The sequence below is a fragment of the Anser anser genome, assembly GCF_964211835.1.
Source record: "Anser anser genome assembly, chromosome: 1".
NCBI classification, from domain to species: Eukaryota; Metazoa; Chordata; class Aves; order Anseriformes; family Anatidae; genus Anser; species Anser anser.
The window spans coordinates 210,769,747-210,781,153 of NC_139720.1; the positions used below are offsets into that span (position 1 = coordinate 210,769,747).

General features: G+C 48.3%; 1 protein-coding gene across 1 annotated transcript; it reads left to right on the top strand.

Annotated features, from left to right (window-relative positions):
• Window positions 1–1,624: 1,624 nt before the first annotated feature.
• On the top strand, window positions 1,625–10,926 carry LOC310898720 (unconventional myosin-VIIa-like). The gene is made up of 12 exons (XM_083834114.1): window positions 1,625–1,948; window positions 3,058–3,211; window positions 3,383–3,538; window positions 3,745–3,850; window positions 5,137–5,250; window positions 6,048–6,135; window positions 6,322–6,428; window positions 7,350–7,535; window positions 8,486–8,602; window positions 9,312–9,395; window positions 9,668–9,787; window positions 10,788–10,926. The coding sequence occupies exons 1-12, from the start codon at window positions 1,822–1,824 to the stop codon at window positions 10,875–10,877; spliced, it is 1,449 nt and encodes a 482-aa protein (XP_083690240.1). The 5' UTR covers window positions 1,625–1,821; the 3' UTR covers window positions 10,878–10,926.
• The last annotated feature ends 481 nt before the right edge of the window (window positions 10,927–11,407 follow it).

The following is an 11,407-nucleotide window of genomic DNA, read 5'->3' on the forward strand; positions in this document are numbered from 1 at the left end:
AAGTGACGCGCTTGGTGGATGAGGGAAAGGCTGTGGATGTGGTTTACCTTGACCTCAGTAAGGCTTTTGACACCGTTCCCCACAACATTCTCCTCAAGAAACTGGCTGCTCGGGGCTTGGACTGGCGTACGCTTCGCTGGGTTAGAAACTGGCTGGATGGCCGGGCCCAGAGAGTTGTGGTGAATGGAGTCAAATCTGGTTGGAGGCCGGTCACTAGTGGAGTCCCCCAGGGCTCGGTACTGGGGCCGGTCCTCTTTAATATCTTTATTGATGATCTGGATGAGGGCGTCCAGTGCACCCTCAGTAAGTTTGCAGATGACACCAAGCTAAGTGCGTGTGTCGATCTGCTCGAGGGCAGGAAGGCTCTGCAGGAGGATCTGGATAGGCTGGAGCGATGGGTGAGGTCAACTGCATGAAGTTCAACAAGGCCAAGTGCCGGGTCCTGCACCTGGGGCACAACAACCCCAAGCAGCGCTACAGGCTGGGAGATGAGTGGCTGGAAAGCTGCCTGGCCGAGAAGGACCTGGGAGTATTGGTGGATAGTCGGCTGAATATGAGCCAGCAGTGTGCTCAGGTGGCCAAGAAGGCCAACAGCATCCTGGCTTGTATAAGAAGCAGTGTGGCCAGCAGGTCTAGGGAAGTGATTGTCCCCCTGTACTCGGCTCTGGTGAGGCCGCACCTCGAGTACTGTGTTCAGTTTTGGGCCCCTCGCTACAGGAAGGACATGGACGTGCTCGAGCGAGTCCAGAGAAGGGCGACCAAGCTTGTGAGGGGTCTGGAGAACAAGTCTTACGAGGAGCGGCTGAGGGAGCTGGGCTTGTTCAGCCTGGAGAAGAGGAGGCTCAGGGGCGACCTCATCGCTCTCTACAGTTACCTGAAAGGAGGCTGTAGAGAGGTGGGGGTTGGTCTATTCTCCCACGTGCCTAGTGACAGGACGAGGGGGAATGGGCTAAAGTTGCGACAGGGGAGTTTTAGGTTGGATGTTAGGAAGTACTTCTTTACCGAAAGGGTTATTAAGCATTGGAACGGGCTGCCCAGGGAGGTGGTGGAGTCACCATCCCTGGAGGTCTTTAAAAGACGTTTAGATGTAGAACTTAGGGATATGGTTTAGTGGAGTACTTAGTGTTAGGTCGGAGGTTGGACTCGATGATCTTGAGGTCTCTTCCAACCTAGAGAAATCTGTGAATCTGTGAATCTGTGGGAGGCTGTGCTTAGTGGTCTAGTATTCCTTCCCAGTGATCCCTTACACAGCCTGAGACCACGTAGGCAGCAGGTGAATTACGTGGGGACATTTTCATCTCAGCTCCAAAGCATGCACCACTGCTGAATGTAGCTTACCAGACTGATCAAAAAACTCCCGCTCCTGTTTAGAGGGGTTGGCAGCCCATGGAGACAGACCAAGTCCTGTGAGATGTCTTCACCCTGGTGGGTTTGTTCTACTGGGCAATATTCTTTCATTGTTGCTGCCCATCTCCCTCACCACCCATTGCCATCACCCCTTCTCTTGTGGTTAGAAGCTTTTTTTTTTTTTTTTTTTTTTTTTTATTTCAGTAGAAAAGGTGCTTGGGTAGGGTCCAAAAGGGACTTTTCTGAGCCCTAGGAAAGGTAAAATGACTACCTTTGGACACAGCGGGAGACAGATACTCTGTAAAACTGTGAATAGCCACTTGGTGTAAGAGTTCTTTATTCTGGTGTTGTGAACAGCCTTCCAGGTGAAGCACTGGTTACACACAGTCCATTTTATCCCTGTAACCTCTCCACCTTTCCTTTTGCTTTTCCTTTGCCACCAGGCCACCACCCAAGCACACCCTGAGCAGGGTCATGATCACCAAGAGCCGTGGGAAGGACAAGTTGTGGTGTTACACCCGTGAGCCCATCAAACAGCCGTTGCTGAAGAAGATCCTGGGGAGCGAGGAGCTGTCCCAAGAAGCCTGCATGGCCTTCATTGATATCCTTCCACTTCCTGGGGCACCCCTTGGGCAACAGGGCTGACAGGCAAAGGGCTGAGCAGCTTCTTCAGAGACCCAACTAAAGCCCATAGAAAGGTTTCTGGTCCCTCTTAAGGGCTTTGGGACCATGTCATGGACTTGGAGATGGATCTGATCCCGAAATCTGTATTTGAGCATCCTTGAGAGCTGATGGGTGTCTTCTCCATAAGCAAGGTCCAGGGAGTAAGTTACTGAGTCTTGCAGGTACACATCGCTTAGCGGTTAACTCAACAGTTCTGTTTTGGCTTGCTTCAACTCTCCAGGATGCATCTGCTGTAGAAGGGAGTAGACCTAATCATTATGGATACAAACTAGTCCTCATGGCCTCAGGGACAGGGCTTGATGCCTGAGTATCACTTTCCTGGCAGAATAAAGACAGCATGGGAGAAAGAAGCTGAGTACAAATATAAATCTAACCTGTGGAAGTCGCCTTTGTGTTTTGGTAGGGTTTTGCTCTAGGATACAGACTTTAGTTCGAACAGTTCTGTTGGTATAAACCCGGTACTGATGCTACAGCACAGTTACTGCTGCTACAGTTTTCCTCCTAGCAGCAAATAACAGCAGTAGTAGGAACTAAAAGGACTGGTAAAAATTGAGAACATCTGCAATTTTATCATTCTCCTTTCCATGTTAAACACATTTATTCAGAATACTGTGACCTGTTGTCATGCAGAATAGGTACAATATGGTGAAGTGGTGAAGGTCATCATTTGGTTTATGTTACCACAGCTCCAGTGCTGTCTGCAGAGCTCTGCCTCATGACACCAGCTGAAAATCTGGTCTTTTATAGTGGTATCACTATGTGTGATCAGGTAACACAGTAGTCACAGAACTTCCCTAGGCCTACATCCCAACCACAAAGTGGTTCTTTCTGACCTGAGATGATGCATGAAAAAGAGAGAGAGCTCGCTGGACATCTCCTAAAGAAATTTAAAGCCTTACCACTGTGCCCCCTCCACCAAATTGCAGCCACTTCTGTAGTCAAATGTGGGATGTCTTTTATCACATCATCAACAGAAGGGCTTCTCCAGACCTCCCGCTTAGCTGATCCTTGACTCCTGCCTCCCACCAGTGCTGAAGTACATGGGTGACTACCCATCCAAAAGGACCCGCTCAGTCAATGAGCTGACAGACCAAATATTTGAAGGTGCCTTGAAAGCTGAGCCTCTGAAGGATGAAATCTACTGCCAGACCCTGAAGCAGCTTACGGACAACCACATCAAGTAAGAGTCGTTGGTTTTGCTTGGCCCAAAGACACTAGCCTCTGTTGGGCAAAGGAGATCTGGAGCCTAAGCATGTCTCCTCCCCTCTAGCTGAGAACCACCCACCCATGCCAAAGCACAGAGCAGTGTCCATGCCATAACTTTTTTCCTCCTGGATCTCTCCTCGTTTAGGTACAGTGAAGAGAAAGGCTGGGAGCTGCTGTGGTTGTGTACAGGCCTTTTCCCTCCAAGTAACATCCTCCTGCCCCATGTCCAGAGGTTTCTGCAGTCCCGAAAACATCACCCGTTGGCAGCAGACTGCATCCAAAGACTCCAGAAAGCCCTAAGGTACAGCACCAAAAGACCTCCTAGTCCTGACCATGCCACAGCATCCAAATATGCATTAGAAATTACAAGTAGGAGATGTTTTGGTAGTAGTTGGAGGGACACTGGAAGCTCACAGCCTTTCTCTGCATTCAGCCAAACTGAACTAAAAGGACTTTGGGTGGAGGATGTTGCTGATGCTATGGCACTTGCCTCTCCCTGTTTTGCAGGAATGGATCCAGAAAGTACCCTCCCCATCTCGTAGAAGTGGAAGCCATTCAACACAAAACCACCCAGATTTTCCACAAGGTTTACTTTCCTGATGACACCGATGAGGTAAATGGGATAGAAGGAAACTTCATTTTTGTCAGGATGGATGTCAATTTTCTTATTAAAATCCCAGAAAAGGCTACTGTTGTTTCTGATTCAGAAAAAATTCAGCCTTCCCAGAAGAGTCTGAAACAGCAGCATCAGAAAGATCCATCCTTATCTACCTTGGTGAGGCAGGATAGAAGACTGGAGCTCAGGGGTCTGATTTCCTGCAATTCACCTTCTCCAGACATGGGTGCTGAGTCAGTCTTCACTGCAAATTTTGACTCCAGGAAGAGAGAAACAGGATGTGTTCATCTCCATCCACGCCCTCAGTGGTTCACAGGCCTTGGCCATCAGTTATTTGCAGCCTCAACTGACAGATTCAGTCCACCAAACCATACCCAGCTGGGTACCAGTCCCAGGGACTGGGCTGGGAGCTGGCAAGAAGGAAACTAAAATTATTCCCCATTCTGACCTGAGATGATGCAGAAATCATAACATCTGCACTCAGGAACCTTTCATTAATCATCTTAGACATTAATAAGGCATGTAGATAAATTGAGGCTGGAGCAGATAGGCATGTCCTTGCAGGTACTGCTCTCTCATGCTACTGATTAGTCTCCCAGTGAGGTTTGCCTGCTCCTCTCTTTCATCATGCCCTTGGGCACAACTAAATTCTTGTATTTCCAAGGGAGTTTATGTGAAAAGCAGTGCACACCCATGAAGGGAAAAGGGTATTCTTCTCCAGTAGCTGTGTGTGTGCCCATGTTTTTCTGTAACGGGGTTTTACAGATCTCCTGGGACTTCTTATCACTCTGAGTATTTTTTCTATGTGACTAGTAATAAGCTGCTTTATACACACGCATCTGTGTGAGAGCCAGTAGAAGGAGGCAGAGGGGACTTCGGCACGTGTCTGTGGTCCCTTTGACCATGGCAGTCACCCAGGTGGGCTGGCCAAGTAGTGTCCCTGTGGTACAACACGCATTTGCACTGAGGGGCAGTGGCACTGAGCTCCAGGCCATTCTCTCATGGTATGTGGAACATGGGTTCTGGTGGTTCAGGCAAACGTGGCCATGCATGGGACTGGCAGAAGTTTAAGTTCCCAATAAGTTCCCAATAAGAAGTTCATGGCTGAACTTCTGCAAATTTCCTTTTCACATGTCCAGAGCCACAATCCATAAAATCACCGCTTTTGTTGGTGGTGGGCACTTACATCTTTTCACATATCTGAGCCTAGAGCTCCTCGAAGAGAGCATGAAGCAGAAATTAATCTTGAGGTAGCAGTGGTGATGATCTTCCTTTCTTTGTAGGCATTTGAGGTGGAGTCCAGCACAAAAGCCAAGGATTTCTGCCAGAACATCTCCAACAGGCTGCTCCTAAAATCTTCTGAAGGCTTCAGCCTCTTCGTCAAAATCTCTGACAAGGTGAGTGACCCACACAGAGGCTGGGGTAATGCCAAAACACTCGGTGCTTCACAGCAATCATCCCAAAGGGCTTAAAACACAAACAGGCAAAGGTCTCCTGTGTTGAGAGCAGGTGGCTTTAACGCCCGATGATAGCACTGTGGCAGCCTGCTGTGTCCTGCTGACTGAGTGATGCAGCCAGTGCCACCCTATGTGCAGGATCTCACACTAATTGTGGCCCACCGAATCCCTGTGTGATCCAGAGTGAGGCAAGAGTCACTCTTTTTTTGCCTTTGTTGTCATTTTTGTCATTTTTTGCCCAAAGAGGTCACTGCATTGCGAATTAATTGAATGTTAAAGAGCACATGGGGACTGCCAGATGGAGCCAGCCTGGTCCCCTCTGGGTAGCTGTTCCTGTGGTGCTGCATTGATCTGGGGCAAAGGAGATAGGGTCCATCAGGAGAAAGAGGTAGAAGACCCATGTTGCTGAGACGGTGTCCTGGTTTTGGCTGGCTTATAAGGATTAAGAAAAATGTGCAAGCTTAGAGCTGCCTTGGGCAACTGGAAGAAATCTACAGAGATAGTCATCAGGAAGGGAAATTAATTGCTCCAGGGAAACAGGAAGGTGCAATAAGAATTAATGGGTGGAATTAGAGCGAGTTGTTGGCAATGGCTTTCTGGCATCAGCAGTTTGTAGCAGAGAAGTCTAATTGAGACAAAGCAGTGAGCAAAAACTGCAGGAGATGGGGCAACAGCCAGCCCTGCCTGTGGCCTCTCGCTGCTTCCTCAGCCTTTGTAACCATGTGCTGTGCCCCCAGGTCATCAGTGTGCCCGAGGGCGATTTCTTCTTTGACTTTGTGAGACACCTGACGGACTGGATAAAGAAAGCAAGACCAGCGAAAGATGGTAACAGTGACTTTTCTCCCTTTGGGGTCACGCACAGCCCTCCTTGAGCCCTCCAGCCCTTTTAAAGATGGGCCACGCTGCTGTGGTTGTGCTGCCCGTGCCAGCCCTGGGGGCAAAACCTGACAGATGACCTGGCTGGTGCTCTCAGCATTGCTCTCAGATCTGCTCCCTGCTTCCTTCGCACAGGTATAGTGCCTTCCCTCACCTACCAAGTGTTCTTCATGAAAAAGCTCTGGACCAACACAACGCCTGGAAAGGATTCGATGGCAGATTCGATCTTCCACTATTACCAGGTGCTCTGGGAACCTGAGATAGCAGCAGAGACTTTGGGAGGAATTAGGGTGGAAAGACTGTGTATGTGCAGATGCATGAAGTTTTACTTTTAACAGAACAAAGTCCTGCCTTCAACAGAGAGCTATGAAGAACAGTTGGGTTGTATGGCAAGGACCAGGCTTCATGCACTGTAAGGCAACCAACTCAGCTGAGATTTGGGCCAGATGTTCTTGGGAAAGTAGCAAGAAGTGGGACACAGTAGCACTCAGCCTTAGCAGGGAGTACAAATTCACAAGCATTCTGAAGGTTTTCAGCTCCTTCATTCTTGGGCGTGAGCTGTGATGGTCCCAGCAGCCAGTCAAGAAGCTGCAGCTCTTCTGCACTTGTTTCATCTGGGAAGAAAGAGACACGTGCATGTCCCAAAGCTTTCTCATACACTTATGCAAATACACAGATGTTCCCTGTGTTCTTGCCTGGATAAAGCAATTATCCTAATATTATCATAGCCTCTGATGCTTTGATAGTTACCTGACACATTTTCAAGCATCTTTTCGTAATGGGGGAATAGATTGAAAAAAAAATGAAAAGGAAAAATAAAGGGAGGAAAAAAAACACATTCAATTCCAATTGTCCATTACAAGGGTTGGATTTTCAGCAATGAGGGAGGGAGAACAAGACTGTAGGTTCACACATCTGATACCTACCACAGGGACCACCCTGTAACACGAGAACGTTTCAGGCCAGAGAGGATCTTTAGACATCAAGTGTGGTCTCAGCTGAGCAGCTGCCTGTCCACCACACTTGGTACAACAACTATGAGTGTTCCTAAGGCAGAGCCTCATATCCAGGAGCTGGAGACCTCCAAAAATGTGATTTAGCACCAGAGGGTGAAGGTCTGAGGTCACCCCCTCTATTTCTGAATGGCTTTCTTCCACATACAGGAGTTACCAAAGTACCTGCGCGGCTACCACAAGTGTACACGGGAAGAGGTCCTGCAGTTGGCAGCTCTCATCTACCGGGTGAAGTTTGAGGATGACAAATCCTATTTCCCCAGCATCCCCAAGCTTCTGAAGGAGCTGGTGCCTCAGGACCTCGTCCGGCAGCTCTCTCCAGATGACTGGAAGCGGGTAAAACAGCAGCTTTAGTCATAGGTCAGGCTTGGTGGGGGGAAACCCAGCATCTCGTGTGACTTGTCTGATGTTCAACACTGAAGTCAGGTTGCCAGAAGGAGTGACCCATGGTCCCTCTTGAGCCTTAAAAGGGCCACAATCTCTCCAACAGCACCAAGAGAAGGAATTGTACATGTGTTCAGACACACACACACGTTGTGGGCTTTGTGCTGCACGTTGCTGTGACTGTAGTGGTGGATGCAGTGCTGTATGGACACATCTAGGGGATGGTCTCATGTAAAGCTTTGTTGTTGAAGGCAGACTGCTGAGCAGAAAGGCAATTCTCCCCGCTTTACACAAGGAGAGCTGTGGCACAGGTACGGACAAGTCTAGGCCATAAAGTAATGTAGATGTCTCACTGCCAAGAAACAATCTTGTAAGTCCTTTCTGTTTGCTGGGACTTGAACTTGGCCATGTGTCTAACAAGCAAATTATTGGCTTCTCTGTGTCGAAGTCCCCTCAGTCCCTTCTGCTCCCAAAATTGAAAGATCAAAATTTATAATCCCTATAATGGAGTCATCAGTACAGCTTCTAAGAAAGGACCTACTTTAGTTCCAGGCTCTGCTCCAGTGACCCACCAACACTTCTGTGAAGTGTTCATTGGAGCAGAGACTAGAATAGATGTCTCCACCTGGAAAACTTCTCCAGCTACTTTCTTGGCCCAATTAATATTTACTCATCCCAAGAAACTTGCCATCTGAGAACAGCTAATAGGCAGGAAGAACTGATCACAGGTTCACCATATGCTGTGGTTTGTTAATGAATCTCAGCGAAAGCCCAGTTACCGTGAAGCAATTATGGTTTCTGGTAGGATAGTCCGTCTTTGTAGCATGATGCTTCTTTACCTGCAAAAATCTTTGGTCCAAGGTAATGCAAACCCTCCAGCTCTGCTGTCCTCTCTGTTGCAGTCCATCGTGGCATACTACAATAAGCACGCAGGCAAAACGAGAGAAGAAGCCAAGCTTGCCTTCCTAAAGATTATCTTCAAGTGGCCTACATTTGGATCAGCATTCTTTGAAGTGAAGGTACCTGCTCTGCCTGGGGGTTCCCTGGCAGCTTTGAGACAGTATCAGAAGTCCCGTATCATGGAGGGGTTCCAGGTATGCAGGGTTGTCCCAGTGCCTGGAGTGGAACAACCCTGATAAGACAGGGAAAGGATGTAAGTCTCTCCATCAGTAAAGGGCTGAGATACTCATTTATGGCTGCCCTGTCTCTTTACAATACTGGGGCATTGTAGAGCATCAACGTATCTCAGTCCTCTTCAGGTCTATCCTCGCAGCTGTACTGCTGAGGAGGCAAGAGCCATTCTCTGTTTTGTGAAGGGAAAGGGGAACGTGTAATTTTCACACACCTGCACACACTGTGAACCCAATCCAGATCACCCATCATGGCACCAGGTTCCCATCACAGGCAGGGGAGGCCAGTAGTGATGAAGTCCAAGAACTCTGGGCACCTTATTGCAACCCCCCATACTCAGGGACCATACATTAAGCATGGTGTGGAAACATGACGCTGAAACCGTTCATGATATCTTTGAACTTAGGCACCTTAATTTCTGTCATGTTCATTAGATGGCATAGTGGATCTGAATAATATCCTGTGATTTTTCCACCCAGAGTGATTTAGCTGCCAAATGTAAATGCAAATGCTGGCAGAAGATACTGGGTGAGGAAATAGGAAAGCACCTGATTTAGCACGACGCTTCCCCTAACCAGTTCATCTCATTTCCAACAGCAAACTACAGAGCCAAATTATCCAGAAATCCTTCTAATTGCCATCAATAAGCATGGAGTGAGCCTCATTGATCCCAAAACCAAGGTAAGCAAGACTGAGGTCTTCACCAGGTGCTCCTGAGCCAACTCCCCAACCCCTTACAGGGTTAATCCCAAAGGCTGTGCTATTCCACCAGCCACATGGACCTTCCAGTAGAGCAGTCCTCCACGAGAATGGAGGATCCGCAGTCTTGCACTTCACTGCTGTTCCTGTGAGGCCATGGTATATTCTCATTTCAGCAGAGATCCTTGGTCTGCTTGAAGGAAAGTTAAAGGTTGAGGCTCTCGTGTTGAGTGTGAGTCTTGTGTTCCCACCAGGATATTCTCATCACTCACCCCTTCACCAAGATCTCCAACTGGAGCAGTGGCAACACCTACTTCCATATAACTATCGGCAACCTGGTGAGGGGAAGCAAGCTGCTCTGCGAGACATCCCTGGTAAGGAGTGTTAAAGATTGATGGGCACAGTTAGAAAAAATCCTGACTTTGGCAGGCTAAAATAAACTGCTTCCCATAAGCCATGTCTCAGGGATTCTCTGGACTGAAAGTGGTCTCATAGAAGACCCAACAATGTGTGTTTTTCTTTTTTTATTTTTATATTTTTTCCCCTTGATTTCAGCACTGTCTGGTTGCTATCTCCAGAACAGCTTTTCCTAGGGATGATTTAGATATTAAGTATGGGGATATGTTAAGTGTGTAAGGCCTCACCTCCTATGCATCCATGGAGAGCTTTATGGCAGCACAGAGTTCATCCAAGACTTCCCTGCCACTGCCCCCAGGGCAGTAGCACTGGACAAGCCTGTAGTAAGCAAACAAGCAGCACTCACACCATGGCTCTGCCCAAGCAACTGGGGCTCTCATTAGGTCCATCTTCCAAGTTACAGGCAAGCCTGAGGTTCTTGGGGCATTGCCGACCCAGGAACATGGGACACTGCTCCATGTCACTGGAGTGAAAAACGTATCAAAGCAGATGTGGGCTCAGGGGGTGTCCTTTTACCAAGATCCTTTGCCCAGCTTGTACCTACTAACAGCCACAAGGAAAAAAAAAAAGAAAACAAAACACTTCTGCTTAGTCTATCTTAAACTCAAAGCATGTAGGATAAAAAGTCCTGTCCTGTTATTAATTTGGGGCGTTCACATTATTTTTGGCCATTTGAAAAATCCACTCCCCTTCCAAAGCTCCACACATCCTTAGCCTCAGCAGCCTCCTGGGAGAGACTTGCGCTGTAAATTGTGTTTGATCCTTGTGTCAGGGCCATATCACTCAAGGAGAACTGTGGAAAAAGGAAGAAGGAAAAAGAAAAAAAAAAAAGAAGGGAAAAATATACCTGGAAACATATATATAAGTTAACGACTTGTAGCAAGTGTGTTCAAGAGGCATGAGCCAGAGACCAAGCTGTGCTATAAAGGCAGGTAACATCTTCTCTCTCCTCACCAGGGCTACAAGATGGATGATCTTTTGACCTCGTACATCAGCCAGATGCTAACAGCCATGAGCAAACAGAGGAGTGCAAAGGGTAGCAAGTGAACTGCAAGAAGCCACTGGCAGGTGGCCATGGGGCTAATTCGCCAGCTGAGGGCTGTGGGGTACCCATGCAGCTGGGGGAGAACCTTTGCCTCCCAGATGTGGAAGATGAGCCGAACGCCGTCAGGGAGTTCGCTGGACTCTGACCTCGAAGGCTCCAATCCCACCTCCCCTTCGAGCGAGGATGACTATCTCTGACCCCCCCCCGTCCTCCTTCCCCACCCTGCAACCCGACTCCACCTTAAACCTCAAAGATTTCCAGGGGACACCACTGCTCTCAGGCAGTGACTGAGCAAAGAAACTCCGGCAGGACGTTTGCCTGAACCCAACAGCTGCCATCAAAAAGGCTCTGGGAAGAGGATTTGTGTGTGTGTGCGTGTGCGTGTGGCTTGGTTTGGTTTGTGTTTTTATTTTAAGTAAAGAGAGAGCTATTGAGATGCTAACGGCTTTTGGTGAGCTTATGGGCATTTCAGGTTTGAAGAGGAGTAGCAGAGCCCCAGTCCATGCTGGAAAGGTGTCTGATGAACACTGCG